The sequence below is a fragment of the Leucoraja erinacea genome, chromosome 3 (genome assembly GCF_028641065.1).
Source record: "Leucoraja erinacea ecotype New England chromosome 3, Leri_hhj_1, whole genome shotgun sequence".
Taxonomy (NCBI): domain Eukaryota; kingdom Metazoa; phylum Chordata; class Chondrichthyes; order Rajiformes; family Rajidae; genus Leucoraja; species Leucoraja erinaceus.
In genome coordinates this window covers 55163182-55184187 of record NC_073379.1, presented here as the reverse complement: position 1 = coordinate 55184187, position 21006 = coordinate 55163182, and the positions used below count along the sequence as shown (strand labels likewise).

Here is a 21006-nt window from a genome sequence, read left to right as displayed (position 1 = left end):
AGCAAGTTTAATAGCTTTTGAAAGTAGAAGCGTCTGTGAGTATGTCAAATTAGTGAACTAATGTCTAGTAAAATTAACATTGCATGAATTGACTTAAAATTTACAAGCCTAACTAATTTGAGAAAAATTGTTTCTAAATTAAATGTAACGTAAAAGTCCTTTGATACTTCACTTTTGAAAAATTTAAAAGCAGTAGAGCCATATAATAAGTATCTTTTTATGTACAATTCAATGTCCTTCAAATATATTTATACTGTGCCAAAATTAATTTAGTCTATAAGTTCTTTAGTTGCAAAAAAATCTCACCAATTCTTGTGCATGATTCTGCATGAAGTAATCCAAAACCTATAATTAGTTCAATTAAAGAAAGCACTTTTCTGGTCTCACGACATCCTCCAGTGATTTTTTTTGTTAAATCAATTCAAGTCACAAGTTCGAAAAAACGATATAATTTGGTACTTGAAAAGATATTGAATCAAGGACAATCTTAGAATTCAATAGTATGTTCTTGATCTTCTCTGCTTTGGACAATTCCATTCCACCCTCCAGTCACACCCTATCATCTAGTGTTAGATGAAGTAAATAAATCTTCGGTACTCACAACTCCAAATGGCAGCTCTTGGTGAAGAGAGTCGTGTGGCAGGAACTGGAGCGGTGCAGATGGAGGCAGGGTAGGCGGATGTGGCGACGGAGGATAAGCGAAACCACTGACAGGAAGATGTTCTCCCAATAGCTCCACTTCATTTTCTATCCTTTGTAAAGGCTAATAAGAGATAGGTAACAATTATTAGACATGGTTTTCTTGGTTATGATCAGTCAGAAAGATCTTTTGCCTATTTTAAAGCTTTTGGAAGTCATTTCAGATTATTTCGGTCATTTTTAAATATTTGAAGCTTGCCAATTTGAGGAAAATACATTTGCTCATTTGAATGTACAAATTTAGTATGTATCCAAGCTTCCAGAATTTTTGACAAACTTATTTTTGCAACTTATTTTTCTTCTTATGTACAGATATACCTAGCAACATTTAAGTTATCACCTCTTTCTCCAGGTCAAACTGGATGGGAACAGACGACAGATGGAACTGCACCAAACAAAATCTATTGCATCAGTCTTCTGAATGGTCCATCCATGAGCTAGGGTACTCTATGATTCACCTCTAGGCCATTGAGGACTTTGCACTCTGTCTATGGAACAGATGCGCTACAATGCTGAGAACTACATTCCGCACTCTGTATTTTCCCGTTACTCGGTCAGGTGGGTCAGGCAGCATCTCTGGAGAAAAGGAATGGGTGACATTTTGTGTCAAGACCCTTCTTCAGACTGATGTCAGGGGACGGGGTGGGACAAAGGTAGAATGTAGTCGGAGACATTTAGACTAGTGGGAGTCTTCCTGTTGCTCTAACTATTGTACTTGAATTAGAATGGGTCGATTCCATGTATATCTGATTGATTCCATGTATATCTGATTGTTTGGATAGCATGCAAAACAAATATTTTCACTGTACTGTGGAGCCATCTTGTGGCCGAGCCACTTTGGTCTCGAACCTTCGTTTGTCGAGCTTGAGATCTTGTGTGAACTGGCGTGATGTGGGCCAACCAATCAACGGCGATCTGGGTGGTCAGGTGATGGGGTGCAGCAGATGACAGAGACTTCATGAGGCAGCCATCGTTTTTGTACTAATATTAAACTGTGTGTTTAAATATTAAATGAGTATTCGTCCAACACGTGAACCTCTTCAGTACCTTTGTACATGTGACAATAATAGACCTAAAGCCAAAAAATTATCCTTAGTTTACAGTATAGCCTGAACTTTCTTTATTGCCTCTCCATTTCATATTTTTAGCTCAAAGAATTGCCTTGATCAAGCTTGTTGAAAAAGGCTTTCATTTACCAAGAACACTAATTCATCAGATATTTTGAATAATTTTATGAAAAATCATTTCTCTCATCAAAATGCTATAAGCATCACCTCTAGATATGGAAAGTGACAATTAATTTATTCCAACTGCTTTTGAGGCATTACTTTTTGAGTGTACTAGAGTAACTCCTAAATCCAGAAACTCTCATTACTCCCACTAAAAATTATGGCTCTTCATCACTATGTTGTTCCCGGATACTTACAGTGCACTCCATAATGTTTGGGACAAAGACCCATAATTTATTTATTTGCCTCTGTACTCCACAATTTGAGATTTGTAATAGAAACAAATCACATGTGATTAACGTGCACATTGTCAGATTTTATTAAAGGCCATTTTTGTACATTTTCGTTTCACCATGTGGAAATAACAGCTGTGTTTATACATAGTGCCCCCCATTTCAGGGTCCCATAATGTTTGGGACATATGGTTTCACAGACGTCTGTAATTGCCTCCTTAAGAGAGCTCTCAGCACCTAATTTTTCCTCCAGCCTTTCCATCACCTTTGGAAATGTTTATTGCTGTTTATCAACATGAGCACCAAAGTTGTGCCAATGAAAGTCAAATAAGCCATTATGAGACTGAGAAACAAGAATAAAACTGTTGGAGACATCAGCCAAACACAGGCTTACAAAATCCAGTTTGAGAAAGAATCATTTCAACACTTCAGTGCCAGTTGCTGGCAGTTACAGCTATGACATCACAATGGGATCTCATTTGCAAGATCGGGCGGGTGCGGGAAGAGGGTGGGGGGAGACCGGGCAGGTGCGGGGAGAGAGACCGGGCGGGTGCGGGGGGAGAGAGACTGGGCGGGTGCGGGGGGGAGAGACTGGGCGGGTGCGGGGGGAGAGACTGGGCAGGTGCGGGGGGAGAGACTGGGCGGGTGCGGGGGGAGAGACCGGGCAGGTGCGGGGGGGAGAGACCGGCGGGTGCGGGGGAGAGACCGGGCAGGTGCGGGGGGAGACACACTGGGCGGGTGCGGGGGGGGGAAAGACATAAAAAGGTGCGGGGGGAGAGACTGGGCGGGCGTGCGGGGGAGGAGAGGGCGGGGGGGGGGGTGCGGGAGGAGACCGGGCGGGTGCGGGGGGGGAGGGTGGGGAGAGAGACTGGGCGGGTGCGGGGGGAGAGACCGGGCGGGGTGCGGGGGAGAGGGTGGGGAGGAGACCGGGCAGGTGCGGGGGGAGAGACCGGGCGGGTGCGGGGGAGAGACCGGGCAGGTGCGGGGGGGAGAGGGGAGGGAGAGGACCGGGCAGGTGCGGGGGGAGAGACCGGGCGGGGTGCGGGGGGGGGAGACCGGGCAGGTGGTGCGGGGGAGAGAGACTGGGCGGGGGTGCGGGGGAGAGACCGGGCAGGTGCGGGGGGGGAGAGACCGGGCGGGGGTGCGGGGGGGAAACCTGGCGGGGAGGATTTGGAAGACTGGATCGGCTCTCATCCGCAGCCAGGATCGAATCCGTGTCCCAGGCGTCCTGACGGACGGGAGACCCGGCCTCCAGTCCCACCACCGGCACGGTGAACCCACAGACCCACAGCCAGCGACAGCTCCAGCCCAATCCCGCTCTAACTCCAGAGCAGCCTGCTCCCCCATTGCTCGCTAGGGGGACAAGTGCCAGCTGCCCATGGCCTGGTCGAGCTGTGCTCGCTCAGACGCCACCCCATGTACAAGACGTACCTTGCACACCACCAGCTTCTGCCCCTACGATACCTGCTGCCACTTCATCCACAACCCCGAGGAGGAGTGAGGGCCCCAGCTTCGCCTGCGCCAGGGCTCAGCCTCCTCCTGCCCGGCGCTAGACTGGGCCGCGCTGCAGGTGGCTTTCAGCCCCGACCTGGAGTTGGAGCTGGCCCGTACTCTGGGCTTGGGGCTGGGCAAGGGAGGGAGAGGTGGTTACTGCTGCCTGGGGGGTGGAGGTAGAGGGCTGCTGGCCAACCCGGCAGGACAAGCAGAGCCGAGCTGGAGGCTGCCCATCTTCAGCAGGATCTTGGTATCGGACTGAGGGGAGAGGGGCGGAGGGGGAGGACTGCCGACCAACCTGACGGGACAGGCAGAGCCGAGCTGGAGCCAGCGGCTGCACGTCCGGGGCCGTCCCGTCAGCCCAGGGCCACCCTGGACACATCCGGACAGGGATGGGACACCGAAGAGGGGATGGGGCGGCCCAGCAGCAACTCAAGAGCACCCGCACAATGGAGAGCCGGGCCCCAACCCCGACCACAGACAAAACGCAAGCCTGCACACAATGCAGCACCACCATTGCCGAGACTTTATAGCTAGTGACCTATGCCTGGGCATGCGCAGTCGGAATACCAAACTCTCTTATTAGAATAGGTTTTAAAGTCCTGGCAGCAATGCTTGCATTTTTATTAAAATTTAAAAAGAGGGATGAGGGGCTATGGGTGAGTGGTGGAATATTGCGTTGGGGGAACTGGTTGCATTGGGGAAAAGGGTAAGTGGTGAAATGTTATGTTGGTGAATGGGTTGTGTTGGGGGACCAGGCATCCCGTGGGGGGCTATGGGTGAGAGGCTGAATATTGCGTTGGGGGAACGGGTTGTGTTCAGGGACCAAGCTTCCCATGTGACAGGGACCCAACGGGTGAGTGGTGGAATCTTACGTTGGGGAACGATTTGCGTTGGGGGACCAGGCCTCCCGTGGGGGCTATGGATGAGAGGTGGAATCTTACGTTGGGGAACGGGTTGCGTTGGCAGACCAGGCCCCAAATGGGGGCTTTGGGTGAGTGGTGGATATTGCGTTTGGGGAACAGGTTGAGTTGGGGAACGTTGAGTGGTGGAAACGGGTTGCGTTGGGGGAACAGGTGAGTGGTGGAATATTGCGTTGGGAGAACGGAGCCCAACGGGTCCCACTTGTATATTACTTAAACTCTCATCTTGTTTGTTTGCAGGTTTGTGTTTGTAATAAAACAGTACACGATAGCTCTACAATTTTTGGCCCACCTTACTCATCATTGTCCTGTTCTGTAAACGAAACACGTTTTGTTCAGATGGATGGTATATTTTAAAAGTTATTGATGTTTAAAACTTGAATTAACAAAACAACGCCCCCACCCGCACTTGTATATCTATATTTATCTATCTTCTATGCTATTGTGCCAGACTTCTTCACCATTGTGCCAGAGCTACTACACTCCAAATTTTCTGAGTTGACTGTGCCTGAACCCCTCTGTCAGTGGATCACCAACATCCTGTCAGACAGGAAGCAGCATGTGAGGCTGGGAAAGAACATCTCGGACCCGCAAACACTCAGCATAGGAGTACCGCAAGGCTACGTACACTCTCCTCTCCTCTACTCTCTCTACACCAACGACTGCACCTCCACAGACACCTCTGTCAAGCTTCTCAAGTTTGCGGATGACACAATCCTGATTGGACTGATACAGCATGGGGAGTAATCTGCCTACAGACAGGAAGTGTCACAGCTGGCATCCTGGTGCCATAGCAACAACCTAGAGCTCAATGCTCTTAAGACAGTGGAATTGATTGTAGACTTTAGGAGAGCTCCCCCTCCCCTCACCCCACTCACCATCAACAACACCACAGTCACATCTGTGGAGTTTTTTAAGTTCCTGGGAACCATCATCTCCAAGGACCTTAAGTGGGGGGCTACCATCGACTCCACAGTCAAAAAGGCACAACAGAGGATGTACTTCCTGCGGCAGCTGAGGAAGCACAATCTGCCACAGGCAATGATGGTCCAATTCTACATGGCCATCGTAGAGCCTGTTCTCACCTTCTCCATCATGGTCTGGTTTGGCTCAGCCACCAAGCACGGCACCTGGAGGCTGCAGCGAATCATCCGATCAGCATAGGTTATTGGATGCAACCTTCCCTCCATTGATGAACTGTACACTGCAAGGGCCAGGAAGCAAGCGGGCAAGGTCATCTCTGACCCCTCACCCTGGCCACAAACTCTTTGAATCACTTCCCTCTGGACTGTCAAAGCTGCCACAGCCAGACATAAGTGGGACCCAACGGGTTCCACTTAGTCTAGTCTATATTACTAAAAGTAAGATCTTGACCACTTCCTGTTTTGCTGTTTCATGATTTCTGACAAAACGCTGCCACTTACGGCTGTGATTTTTGGCCATCTTACTCAGAAGCCCCCTCCGCTGCGCAGGACAAGAGGATTTTTCCCATCGATGAAAAATAAAAAAGTTATTAATGTTTTAAAAATTGTGAGATTTTCTCTGCTGCCCCTGCTGGTAGGAGGGGGGATGGACTATAAAACCCAGAAGTGTTGTGCCTCTCTCAGTCTCTGCAAAATGGAGGAAGTGAAAGTGTCACGTCTCTCTGAGCTGTGAATAACACTGAACACGTCTACTCAACTGTGAGTGCCCTTAATGTGCTTTGAAATGCTGCACTGCAAATGTTTGTTGGTGGTGGTAACTGCTTTGAAATGCTGCACTGCAAATGGTTGTGGGTGGTGGTAACTGCTTTGAAATGCTGTACTGCAAATGGTTGTTGGTGGTGGTAAATGCTGTGAAATGCTGCACTGCAAATGGTTGTGGGTGGTGGTAACTGCTTTGAAATGCTGTACTGCAAATGGTTGTTGGTGGTGGTAAATGCTGTGAAATGCTGCACTGCAAATGGTTGTTGGTGGTGGTGGTAACTGCTTTGAAATGCTGCACTGCAAATGGTTGTTGGTGGTGGTAACTGCTTTGAAATGCTGCACTGCAAATTGTTGGTGGTGGTAACTTGACAACTTCCTGTTTGCACTGTATTGATTTTAGATAAAACGCTACCACTTACGGCTGTGATTTTTGGCCATCTTACTCAGTCCCCCTCCGCTCATCAGGTGCAAAGGATTCTTCCCATCAATGGAAAATAAAAGTGCTATTAATGTTTAAAAAAATGTTGAGAATCTCTCTCCTGTCAATCACGCCACGAATGCCACGCCCTTTCTAGTGGGAGGGGTGAGTGATTACAAAACCCGGAAGTGTGGGTGTGGCTCAGTCTCTGCAAGATGGGGGAGGGGGAGGTCACGACTGTCTGAGTTGTCAACTGAACACACTGAATGCCTACTGAACTGTGAGTGTGGTGTTTATGTGGTATTTTGTGTGGTTTTATGATGGTTTCACCCTGCTTGAAATGGTATGAAACTGTATTTGAATGTGGTGGCCTTGCATACCTGCATGAAATGGTATGAAACTGCATTTGAATTTGGTGGCCTTGCACCCTGTATGAAATGGTATGAAACTGCACTTGAAATTGGTGGCCTTGCACCCTGCTTGAAATGGTATGAAACGGCACTTCAATTTGGTTGTCTTGCACCCTGCTTGAATTGGCATTAAACAGCACTAGCATTTGGTGGCCTTGCACCCTGCTTGAAGTGGCATGAAACTGCACTTGAATGTGCACCCTGCTTGAAGTGGTATGAATCTGCACTTGAATTTGGTGGCCTTGCACCCTGCTTGAAATGGCATGAAACTGCACTTGAATTTGGTGGCCTTGCACCCTGCTTGAAGTGGTATGAAATTGCACTTGAATTTGGTGGCCTTGCACCTTGCTTGAAGTGGTAGGAAACTGCACCTGAATTTGGTGGCCTTGCACCTGCTTGAAATGGTATGAAACTGCAATTGAATTTGGTGGCTTTGCACCCTGCTTGAAATGAAATTTCAAGGAATAGCCATGAGTCAACTGCCAGCCAACCAGCCGAGAGTGAGCTGCCAACACATCAGGCTTGAGGGACCGAGCTGTCATCCCAAGAATCCATTTGACCCAAAATGTCCATACAAGCCCTCTGGAAACCAGTCCCTGCTGCCCACAACACCCAGACTAGCGCTCCAGAAAGCGCCCTCCCCCCCCCACTGGCCACCAATATTGGAATTGGTGGGGAGGTGGAATATTGCATTGGGGGACCAGCCCTACCGTGCGAACAGGGGACCCAACGGGTCCCACTTAGTCTAGTATATTACTAAAAATCTCATCTTGTTTGTTAGTATGTTTGTGATCCGTACGTGTATGTGTGTATGATCTTGAAATTACGGCAAAACGGTACACGATAGCACTGCAATTTCTGGCCCAACTTACTCATCATTGTCCTGTGGTGTGTTGTATCAAGTTATGTTCAGATTGATGGTATACTTTACAAGTTATTCACATTTTAAACTTTACGAAAAACTCTTTGACAAAGTGCATTGGCAGTTAGCAGCCTATATCGTCATAATAGGATCTCATTTATTAAATAGATCCTACATAATAGGATACCATTTATTAAAAAATAACTAAATTTCCAAAAACACAGCAGCATTCCACCATTACATCACAATGGGATCTAATTTACATTAAAAAAAAACCCTATGATTTAAAAAACATTGCAGTGTCCACCTCACAATGACATCAAGGGGGGTAGGGAGGGGAGAGGGGTTATGGAGTAAGGGTGACTGATGGTAGGGATAAGGAGAGGGAGGGAGAGGTGAGGGAGAGCGAGCGGGGAAGGGGTGTGGAGGAGGGGGGGAGAGTGCTGGGGATGAGGGGGAATGGAGGAGGATAGGGGTAGGAAGAGGGATGGCAAGGCGCACTTGGGGAAGGTTGCCGTGTCTCGCGTCACAACAGGGATCTCTGGTATCAAAATGGGAACCCGTCAGCCGCGCCTGCGCAGTTCGAGACTAAGTGCGAGTGGTGGAATATTGCGTTCGGGGACCACTCATCTGACATTTAAACTTTGCAAAACCCCACTTTGACAAAAGTCTCTTCCATCTGCAGTCAGTTAGCAGCGTATGACGTCACAATGTGACACAATTTGTGGCAAGACGTTTCTTTTTACTCTTGTACCAAAATCTTTTTGTCATAAAGTCTAACATAGCTCTTGCATTCCTAATTGCGTAGTGTACAAGAACACCAAGGTCTCTCTGAAAACCCAAGACACTATTTAGACCATCTTTCTTCATCTGCCTTTCCATATATATATATATATATATATATATATATATATATATATATATATAATATATATATATATATATATATATATATATATATTATATATTTCTTATCTTCAATAATTAACATTTGCTACCTTCCAATTCTTAGAGACCATTCTAAAATTCAGAGAATCTTGAAATATCAAATCTAACACTATCTTAAATCATAACCATCTCTTAAAAGCTTAGAATGAACCATTAAATTCAAGGATATAATATTCTATGATTCTAATGTTTTCTTAATGAGAATTTAGTTACTATGAGGCCCAAAATAAATGCTTGATAATGTAATTTCTTCATGCAAATAACAAGAATAAATGTTTTTCCTCGTCCCAGTTAAAAAGTCATGGCATATTTTTGTTATGTCAATACATTCACTTGGGACATGTAAATGAGGTACAAATAAAGAATTGAAGGTAAACCAGTCAGGTAGAGCAATGAAAACACTGCATGGTTTCTAGGAGGAGGTGACAACAAGCTTTCTGATGTTCACCTCTATTCTGAACCTCATGAAAATGGTATCTGGATTTTGTTCTAAAAAATAATACAAATATTATTACTGAAAATAACGTGAATTATTTAAAACAATATTGGAATTTTATCCATTATCTCTTCATAGGGATAGAGTTCCTATCATTGTTGTTTTCTTGTTTCCCTCATGATATAAATGGAGACAGTATGGAAAATAAATTACGAGGCAGGGCTGTGACTAAATAGGCACAAAATTAAACTTGTAATTACACCCCAAAAGTGATATTTTTGTCCTTGAGGAAATTATGCAAAAAATAATGAAAGCAATATAGTTAAGACTTTAGGAAACAAGATTTCAAGGAATTATGAGAAAGGCTGCAAAATTAAGAATAATGCTATATCCAATAATTCTTACAATTGGAATTACATTATTTGAATTGAAAAATGGGGTTAAAATGGCAATTTACTTTAGTTCAATGAATAGCTTGATCCTTCACCCACAAACAAGGATTTGCATAACTCAGCTAAATGAGTTGTTGTAACAACATTAACACGTTTAGTAAGAGTAGGAAAAAAAATCAAGACCATTCAGGACCCTTGACCAATCAGTATTTATTGCCACATAACAAAAGCAGTATAAATTATGTCAGCCTTGAACAATTGCATCATAGGTTTGGCTTTGAATTATACCTTACCTGTCAATCACAAGGCCATTGGTATAGCTGCGTAAAGGGTCAGTAGTTTTAAAAAAAGGAACTCATGCTATCGCCTTGCAACACTGTACTGTATTAATTAATTAAATAAATAAGGAAGTTGGAGTAACACATGTACACATTCTCTAAATCAATTCATATATTACCAGACGTGTTACTGAATACTCAGAATTTGAACATGCTAGCAAGATCCTCATTCAGTTGGCATCACTCTCTGCTAACATTCCCAGACACGGAACTAAACCAAATAGTTTTATTTTCATAAACATGTCCAATGTTGCAAAAGTTCAAATATTACTTACCGACCGTGACTGTTGTGTTTGGAAAGGAACAAACTGACCCGGAGGTGGCACATGAGGATGATGGTGGGGTGACAGATGTGGAGGGTGCAATATAAAGGGATCACTTGAGATAAGAGGAGGAAATGCAGCATATGAAACTGGCAGATGTTGTACAGAACAGGCTTGGAGCATCTAGAGAGGAAAAAAACAAAAATATAACATTTTAAATCATTAGCATTGTAGGGCCATAAAGATATAAACTAGATATTGGCCACCACATTCACACCAACCAGTGGCTACCTATCTGTATTAATCCCTTCACTTTCTATGCCTAATTAATTCAAGTGTCCATCTAGTGCTAAATGCAGTCAGCAACTCTGCACCCATCACTCTCACAGGTAACTAATTCCTGATACTTGCCACTCTCTGGAAGAAAAACAGTCAACTTTATATCCTCTCCAAATTTCTTGACCGGTACCCTTAATCTACATCCTCTAGACTTATCTGGGAAATGTTCTGCACTCTATCCTATTAATACCAGTCATATATATCTCAACCAGGTACCCACCTTTCCCACTCTCCCCATGAAAAACAGACATGGCCTCTCTAGTCTCTCCTCATAACTGAAACACTCCATCCCAGGCAACTTCCTGGTGAATCTCATCAGAACTTTTTGAAAAGGTATTACATTTGGAAGATAAATTAACCTAATAATCTGTTTCTTATATTTTTCCAGCTAGGTGGCGCCATCAGCGATAGCAGTCTCGCTAACGGTCTGTCTGTCTTTTCGTTTTTTCTGTTAGTTTTAGTGTGTTTTAAGAAGTATGTTTTATGTGGGGTGGGGGGGGGGGGGGGAGGTCGGGCAAAACTTTTTTTTTTCAATCTCTCACCTTGCCGGAGATGTGATTGTTTTCCGGATCGTATCTCCGGTCGCTCTGCAGCCTAACATCATGGAGCTGGCGGCCTTGCTTGAGTCTGACTTTGAGTTGTGGACTTACCATCCGTGCCTGCAATCTTTTGCCTGGGATCAACGCTCCAACCACAGCCTGCGGATTTCACCATCGAGGTGCTCGCAGTATCGGGTACAGGCTGATGTTGGGAAGCTCCAAAGTAGCAGGAGGTTCGACTAGCCCCGACCCGGGGTCCGATCATCCGGTGCGGGGAGCTGAGATCCCCCTGATGCAGGAGCTTAATTGCCCCGATGCAGAGGTCCCAACCGCCGGATACGGGAGCCAAGCTCCTCCTGTCAACGGAAAGCTCGAGGCCCCCGACCGCAGGAGAACAAAGAAGGGAAGAGATTTAACTTTTTTTTTTGCCTTCCATCACAGTGAGGAATGTGGAGGAGTCACTGTGGTGGATGATTATGTTAAACTGTATTTTGTTTGTTTTGTTGCGTTTTATTGGTATGGCAAATTAAATTCCACGTATGTTGCAAAACATACTTGGCTAATAAATTATGATTATGATCTCCGTCCACACTGCATCGAGGAGGTGGCGGCCTATTGCTGGGGATCGACTTTGGGAGCTTCAACCGCGGGAGCCAGTGGACTTAACATCGTGGAGCTCATGGTCCCTTGGTTAGGACCCGACTTCGGGAGCTCCAACCACGGGAACTTCGACTGCCCCGACGCGGGAGCTTCGATCGCCCTGACTGCGGGTAGTTCGACTGCTCCAACCGTGGGAGAAAAGGAGCGAAGAAGATAATACGTTATTGCCTTCCATCACAGTGCGCTGTGGTAGATGTTTATGTTAATTTTTATGTAGTTGTGTGTCTTGTTGCTTTTTTGGTACGACTGTATGGCAAATAAAACTCCTTGTATGCTTTTACATATTTGGCTAATAAATTAATTACAATGCAGTACAAAACCACCTGAATGCAAGCGTTTCACTTTTCTACGCTTTTCAGAAGTGTTTTCAGAAATTCCTAAAGTAGTTTGATCACAGAAGGGATAAAATGTCAGGTCTCATGTCAGGTCTCATGGGAAACCAGGTACCCACCTTTCCCACTCTCCCCATGAAAAACAGACATGGCCTCTCCAGTCATGTCTGTAGTACAAAGTGAATTTACAGAAAACTCTGCTTTAAGTGTCGAATAGGTCAGGAGGACACATTATTGGCAACAATGCTGAATACAAGATTCAACTGTCAGCTCCTTATGCCAGTTTATCCACTAAACAAAAATCAGATTCATTTCTGGTTCCAGGCACACAGCCCTCTGTGTAAAATACTTGCCTCGCACATTGTCTTTAAACCCCTCACCCCTTTGAGCCCTTCTCACTATAAAGGTATGACCTCTTGACATTTCCACACTGGGAAAAAGTTTCTGACTGTGTACCTATCTTTGTCTCTCATAATGTTATACAATTCAATCAGGTCTTCCCGCGACATTTGCCATTCCAGTGAAAATAATCAAAGTTGGGCCAATCTCTCCTTATAGCTAATACCATCTAATCCAGGCAGCATTCTGGTAAACCTCTTCCGCACCCTCTCCAAAGCCTTGACATCCTTCCTGTAAAATGGTAATCAGAACTACACAGAATACTCCAAATGCAGCCTGAGCAAATGTTCATAAAACTGCAACATGGCTTCCTGACTGTTATTCTCAATGCCCCGATTGATGAAGGCAAGCATACGGTACACCTTCTTTATCACTCCATCTATTTGCATTGCCATTTTGGATTTGCCATTAACTGTATACTTCCTTCTTACATTCGACCTCCCAAAATATAACACGTCACATTTGTTTGGATTAATTTGCCTTCTGCCACTTTTCTGCCCATTTCTGTAGCTGATCTCACTGTCTGTAACTACACTAATTTTGGTGTTGTCCACAAAATGTTTAACCAATCCTTCTACATTTATGTCCAATTTGTTTATATATATCACAAACAACAAAACTCCCAGCATAGATCCTTGAGGAATTCCACTGGCCACAGATCTCCAGACAGAACTATACTCTTCCACCAATTCTCAGTCATCTATAGCTAAGTCAGCTCTAAATTCAAGCTACCAACTCACTGTGGTTCCCATGCATCTCCATCTTCTGGCCTATCAGGAAAGAATTTAACAAAGCCTTACTAAAATCTACAGTATATAGATAATTTATCCTTATCTTTATCAATGACCTCCATTATCTCCTTAAAAACACAATGATGTTTGTAAGAATCAGGGGCGACACACGATGGCAGCTTCGCCGGCAGTCTGTTCATTTTTTTCATATTTTTAAAATTTTTAGTGTTTGTTAAAAGTTTGTTTTAATGTTGTCCAGTTTGTCTTATGTGGGGGGAGGGGGAGGGGATCAGGGGAAACTTTTTTTCAGGTTCTCACCTTGCCAGCGATACGATTGATTTTCGGATCGCATTCTCCGGGCACTCTGCAGCCTTCCATCAATGGAGCTGGAGGCCTCCTCGGACTGCTGTGAGCCCCACCGAGGAGCGCCGACATAACATCGGAGCTGATCCCTTACCTGGGATCGCTCCAACTGGGAGCTGACATCCCCCCGATGCAGGAGCTGATCGCCTCGATGGGGAGGGCCCAAACGCCGCCGGCTACGGGAGTCAAGATCGACCCATCAACAGAGGGCTCGAGGCTCCCAACCGCGGGAGAACAAAGGGAAGAGACTTGAACTTTATTTTGCCTTCCATCACAGTGAGGAATGTGTAGGAGTCACTGTGATGGATGTTCATGTTAAAATGTGTTTTGGGTGATCTGTTGCTTTTATTTGTATGACTGACTTGGCAAATGAAATTCATATTATGTTGCAAAACATACTTGGCAAATAAAGTACTATTCTGATTCTATTCTATTCTGATTCTCAGGCAGTTGTATCTTGAATTAGGCTTCTACAATTTTCCTTCACAATTTTCCTTGCTGCAGATGGTTACCCTAATTGGCTGCAATGACTTAAAAAAAAATCTCTAACATGTAATCATTTTGAATGTCCAAGTATAATTTCTTACTCCACTATTCTAATGGTACAAATCGTTTCGAGGCACTGCATTTAGCTAAACTAACTTGTCGAGCAATGTTTCTCTTGCTCATTTGTGTTCAACTAATTCAATATTCACCTCTTCCCAGATAGTCTTCCCTTTGGTAGGGACAGACAAAATAATGAATACTCAAATTTTCTCACCTTCCTTTATCCCCTCACTCTTACACCAGTTCTATTTTTATTATAATTTTGATCATCTTCATTGTCCCTCTTCATTAATTGGATTCTAACCCATTATCTACTTGGCATCCCTGCACCCCCTCTTTCAACTGTTCTAATTCTCGGGAATGTAGAGGCCCTTCCTCAATGATGCCAGATAAGATAAAGGGGCACAAAAGACTCAGGGCTGAATGAAAAGAGTACAGATGAGAGATTAGCTAGAAATGAAAATACTTCTCGATAGAAATGCGTGACATTTAAATAGATCCAGGTAATAGCCCCTTCTAGAGGTAATCATAGAGCTATACAGCACAGAAACATCCTCGACCAACTTGTCCATGCTGACAAAGTTGTCATACTGGGTAGTCCTATAGCCCTCACCCTTTCTTATCCATATATCTGTCCAAATGTCTTTTTTTTTTTTTTTGTTTTTTTTTTAATATTTTTATTAGAAGCAATTGTACAGAGATAAAACAAGCGGCATCTAAAATTATATGATTATTGTACAGCTTCATTTTTAACCTTATAACCTAAATTATGAGAATGAAAAAAGAAAAGAAAGAGAAAACAAGAAAGAAAAGTAGAAAGTGAAAAGATAAATTGAAGAAGAACAAAAGAAAATCCCCATAACTACCAAAGCAGTGTAGCAGAAAGATTTAGGAATTTAAAAAAAAAGAAGAAAAAGTGGAGAGCCTCCCCCAACCCTGCATCGGATTTAAATTTAAATTTGTGTTGTCACAGATTGTCACTGCTACCGTTGACACGTTCATACAAAATTCATTTAAACGGCAAATCATTGTTCTTAATATGGAGTAGCAGTACTGTAGTTATTTAATAAGCAACATTCACAACTATACGTTGGATTCATCCAGGTTTCACTTCTGCAGTCGGTCATATATATCACAAATTTGGTCAGGAGATATTTCAGTTGAAATTTTAACGTTAATTCTGAAGTTGGAATGATGGAAACAGCTTATCAATAATTTTTTTTAATATGGTGCGTACAAACTGGGTATTTTCATTGCTGTTCACAACACATACATCTAATCTGAATGTCCAGTAATATGGTGTCTTGACACCTTTAAACATATTACCAAAAGAACATTTGCTGCAGTTATGTCCTTTGGCCATCTCTTGTCAGTTAGTGTAATGTCTAACCTGTCAGATGGGGATAGTCAGTTTTGTCAGCTATTATCATAAAATGCCTTTAGAAATTGTCTTGCAACCTGTATATTTTGTTATGGATAAATGATGTGGGAAGCCAGAGTGTTTCTGTGCCATTAGCAATAACGACCCATGCTATAGCCATGTCATGATAATTTTCAGTCCTTCACAGAAAACATGCTTGCATCAATCTGTAGTGTGCATGGTTAAGCATATATGTTACCTTGGTCCAGGATTTATTGACACAAGTTGATCATACGCTCAATAATCCAATCACATTTTTGTTTGGAAGTGGAAAGAACTAATAGAAATTACATTAATTGCAATGTATAAAAAGAGTTGAGATACTGTATTATAATTTTGCTGCATGTCATTGTGGGATATATCATGTCTTGATTGGCGAATATGTTTAGTTTGTGACTTTATTTGAAGCAGAAATAATATGTGAATGTTTCATTGAGCATAATTCCGACTGGTAACTACGCACTTCGTCCGAGCATATTATCGCACGTGTCAAGCAAACCGTCTTAAATGACCACCTAAACTGTCATTTGGCGACTTAAAAAGCTGCCTAGGTTGCCCGGCTGGCAACAGGGAAAAAAGTTAAGTGAGAGCCCTGGCCAGGCTTACCAGCATGTGGTAATGGATGCACAGGTCTACCTATACTGTTACAATGTTTAAAAGATGGGGAATAAGAGGAGACTGATTTTTCACATAGCAGTGTTCAGATGGTTCCAGTAGATAAATAATTAACTTTTTCTAAAATGTTAGAATCCTGTCTTGCCTAATGTGACCCACTATCCCTTCCAATGCCACTTTAAGTTTTAAGCCCCCCTACTGCTTTGGAGCTGGTTCCGTCATTCAGCATTAACATGATGTTACCTAGAGAGTTTCATTACTTCAAACTTCAATTGAAACCATGACTGCCCATTACTGTTAAAAATTGAGGATTTGTATGAAGAATATTTTGGCCCACAAACTTTGTAATATAAACAAATTGAATCTTGAGTAGATAAGAAATTCAAAGTAATCGTAACAACAGTTTTCTGTGAAATTTTATAGGCAAAATGTTTTGATTCATAAAATACATTCTGTAAATGGCTCTAGGGAAATCCGCACATTCTACTTATCTTGTTCTATTTCGTTATTATTAGTGAGAATGATAATGTTAATACTAACCGGAGGAGGAACACTGCACACAGGATAATGTTGTCCACTAAATACGACCGAACACCCTGGAACTTGTGTGTTACACGCTGGGATGTGCTGTCCTGTGCAAAGTGGGATACCATGTGGTGCTACAGTAGTAACAGTATACGAGACAGGAACGGTGCCTTGATGAATCTGCACATTAAAAAAATATTCAACATCCAAACAGTTAATATGCAATGATTGGGGGGGAAAACATTCATCGTACAATACTCTTGGCTGAAACGGACATTTTTTCCTGTGCTCTGTGACTTCTATATGGGCCTTGTGGTATGGACTGTTATACAATGTATTCATTTGATTTGTACTTGTGTAGATTCAGTACACAATCTTGATTCATATTATTTTGCATGAGTGCATTTAAGTCAGTTCGTATAGAGGCGTGATAAAGCCTGCTAAAATATTTACATCACATTCTATTTGTTCCAACAAAAAAATGATTAAACTGGTAATACTCATATTTGTCCCAGTTCTACAGCTGAAGTTGATGACAAAACAAACACATAACCTATAGAGCCAAGTTCGAGTCTATTAGGACCACCTGAAACTAATGTGCAATGGACATTGAGTTCATTCGTTCCATGCGGTCACATCCACTAGGGTACAGTTTTTCCAAAACATTTGTTTTCTTCTTATTCAGAAGAGCTAATTATTTTGCACTCAAGTCCAAACTCAGAATACTAAAATGAAAGCGCCTTCCTGACCATCACCCAGTTGGCTCATTATCCATCTTTACATAAAGTTGCATTAATCTTTGAAAGTACAATTCAATGTTTTATTTTCATTAATATCACTACTTAATTGCTCCCACTGCATAATAAAATAATTGGTTTTATGGCAATTAGGGAAGTAGATTTAGAAAATTAATCAGGCTAGGATGGATTTAGCATAATTCAGACAATAATGGCACTTTTCATCATCAATCTTCACAATTAGGATTTGTCAACATTGATGGCTGGAAGGGGGTGAAGAGGTAAAACCGAGGAAACCAGAGTTTACATCCACTGGAGTTGAGAAGGACAAAAAGTCGCTTAATTGAAACATAAAAGATCCTGAAGGATCTTGACAGAGTGGACATGGAGAGAATGCTTCTGACACATGGAGAGAATGCACATCAGACCCATAGACGATTCTTGATAAACAAGAGAGTAAAAAGTTACTGGCAATTGAACGACATGTGGAATTAGGGTTACAATCAAATTAGCCAAGATCTTATTAACTAATAGAGCAAACCTATTCCTCTTAATTCTTATGTTTGTAAATTACCTACGATGACTGCAGAGCAGAACTTCTCCTCTATGCAAGTTCAGCTTTCGATCTCAACTGATCTCATCTAATGTTTCCTTTCTACGATTGCTATTTGTAATTAACTGTATGCAAGAAAGTGGTGCAAATACCCGATTCAAACTCTATAAAGAGCCTGTGATCACAGCAGATGGAACAATATTAGAAAATGTTGAGTTACCGCATTTGCATGAATGGCCCTCATAAGTGATCTGCATAGTCAGCCTTTCCCTCTCCATATAAACATCAGTCTCAGTTTATAGACATGTCATGTCAGACATGACATGAGAATTAAGGGACTGAAGTTTAGGGGTAACATGAGGGGGAACTTCTTTACTCAGAGAGTGGTAGCAGTGTGGAATGAGCTTCCAGTGAAGGTGGTGGAGGCAGGTTCGTTTTTATCATTTAAAAATAAATTGGATAGTTATATGGATGGGAAGGGAATGGAGGGTTATGGTCTGAGCGCAGGTATATGGGACTAGGGGAGATTATGTGTTCGGCACGGACTAGAAGGGTCGAGATGGCCTGTTTCTGTGCTGTAATTGTTATATGGTTATATGGTTATATGTTACTCAAATTGTTCTTCGAATAAGATGCGTAGCATTCATTTGTGCTGACTTTTTGCCAAAATCGCTGACAAATTCATGCCATCTGTTCCATATAATCTACAGCACAACTAAGATTCTACAGGTGACAGTATCATTGTTCAATTCCGATCTCCAAAGACTTTGAATTTTAGAGATTTCACAACAAATGCAGCCAATTCCAGATGTGAAGCTATTACATTCACAAAAAAATGTATCAATCTATCAGTATCTAGTAATGTATCTAGTAATGTATCAATGTATCAGTAATGTACAAATTTCGCACAGAAGTTCAGGGTCTTTTTAAAACTGACAGCTTGAGTCATTGACCTATTTTTGTCCAAGTCCTTAAATTAATACAACTTGTAGAAACAAGAAACTGCAGATGCTGGTTTACAAAGTGCTGGAGTAACTCAACACGTCAGGCAGCATCTCTGGATAACATGGATAGGTGACACTTTGGGTCTGGACTCTTCTACAGACTAATTGAGGTGGGAGAGGACGAAAGCTGGAAGGGGGAGGGGCAGGACAAAGCCTGGTAAGTGATAGGTGGATACAGGTGGGGGAGGGAGGTTGATGGGCAAAGACCAGAGATGAAAAGATAAAAGGTGTGAGATAAAAATTGAACAATTGCACACTAAGCTAGAGGAAGAAATGCAGGTGGAAGAGGAGGGGAGCATAGGTGAAATAGGAAGGGGTTACATAAGCTGCACTTAGCTGTAGCCTGGTCTAGTTGAGCCAATGCTAAAATCCAGAATGATAATTAAGAAGGACTTGGTGATGGTAAAGCCACTGAACATCACAGTAGAAGATTTGATGGGAGATGGGCAGTAACATTCACTTGTATGGCATTGCGGCAGCACTTATCTGCCCACACCCAAATGTTGCCTCGATCTTACTGAATGCAGTCCAGAACTGGTTCATTGGTTGAGATGTTGGAAATGAAACTGAATACTGCAATAAACATCTGCTTCTGGTCTTAAGGTGGTCAAGGAAGTTAGAGGAACTCCTGCAGTGATGTCTTGAAGATGGGATGATTAACCTTTTCCAAAAACAACAAACCTCTGCCCAAGATATAACTTCAAATTTTAACCAGGCTCCCCAACACCAAACCCGGTTAAAATCTACTTTGGCATTAACACCACTCATTCCCATCCACATCGTCATGACAGTTTTGAGATCTGGAGCAAAGTGATCCTGGTAAAATACTTGACAGCCTTTTTCCGCCTCCATACCTCTATTCCAATCAGCGAGAAGAAGGTTCCAACACAAAACATCGCCTGTCCATTCCCTCCAAAAATACTGCCTAATCAGCTGAGATCCTCCAGCACTTTGTGATATGCCCAAGATTCCAGTCTCTTGGAGTCATACAATGAAGTTGCTATACAAATGATAAGGCAATTTTGCTTTCTAAAGTTGACCAATTGATGACTATCCAATCTATGCAACTGAATTCCCAACAGAAACAAGCACTTAAAAAAAAAAAATGTTCTATTTACATTCTATTTGTCTGTTTACGAATAATGAAGACAAGGGATCTATTTATAGCACACCTAATTCACTAAGAGGTTTGTAGAAACTGAAATCCTATCATCTATAGCCAAGGAAAAAGACAGGCAGAGGGTGCATTCAAACCAATTCACTGACCTGCTCATGGATATCAACCACCACAGCATTCTGCTGAGGAGGGTGTGCAGCAGGGTGGAGCATGCGTGCAGATATATTTGGAGGATGAAATGCTCTGGGTTCTTCCACAGTTGGCTGTTGTCCATAAGGATGATGGTGGTAGTTTTCATCTTGGCTCAGAGAACTATTTCTAGTTAGTCTTTCACGTCTCCCTCGCTGTCGTCTAACAGGAGGACTGTGCAAAGCAGAAATAAAATTACAGTGAGGTGGTTGACCAATATCTGTCTTAACAGCTCATCCTCGTTCAGAATGTTCAGAACACCGTCGAGAGGGAAGGAGCACAACCGGCAGTAGTTGTGTACATGGGCACAAATTACATTGGGAAGAAGAGGAAGGAGGTTCTGCAACACATATTTAGAGGGTTAGGAAGAAGACTGAAAAGCAGGACTTCTAGGGTGATTATCTCTGGATTGCTTCCAGTACCTCGTGCTAGTGAGGGCAGGAACAGGGAGACAGGGGATCTGGATGTGTGGCTGGGGGGCTGGTGCAGGGTGCAAGGATTTAGCTTTATAGACCACTGGGGTCTCTTCTGGGGTAGGGGTGCCCTGTACAAAAGGGACGGATTACACCTTAACTGGAGGGGGACCAACGTTCTGGCAAGCAGGTTT

At 43.0% G+C, this 21006-nt stretch overlaps 1 protein-coding gene across 3 annotated transcripts in view; it reads right to left on the bottom strand.

Annotated features, from left to right (window-relative positions):
- LOC129695617 (E3 ubiquitin-protein ligase RNF38) overlaps positions 1–21006 on the bottom strand; it is a 123414-nt gene that overhangs the window by 34392 nt on the left and 68016 nt on the right. For all 3 annotated transcript variants that reach the window (XM_055632725.1, XM_055632724.1, XM_055632726.1), the window contains exons 4-7: positions 20360–20573; positions 16815–16979; positions 10343–10513; positions 602–763 (exon numbers count right to left, since the gene is read on the bottom strand). In XM_055632725.1, coding sequence (XP_055488700.1) covers positions 602–763; positions 10343–10513; positions 16815–16979; positions 20360–20573 — 712 coding nt within the window. The remainder of the gene's footprint in view (positions 1–601; positions 764–10342; positions 10514–16814; positions 16980–20359; positions 20574–21006) is intronic.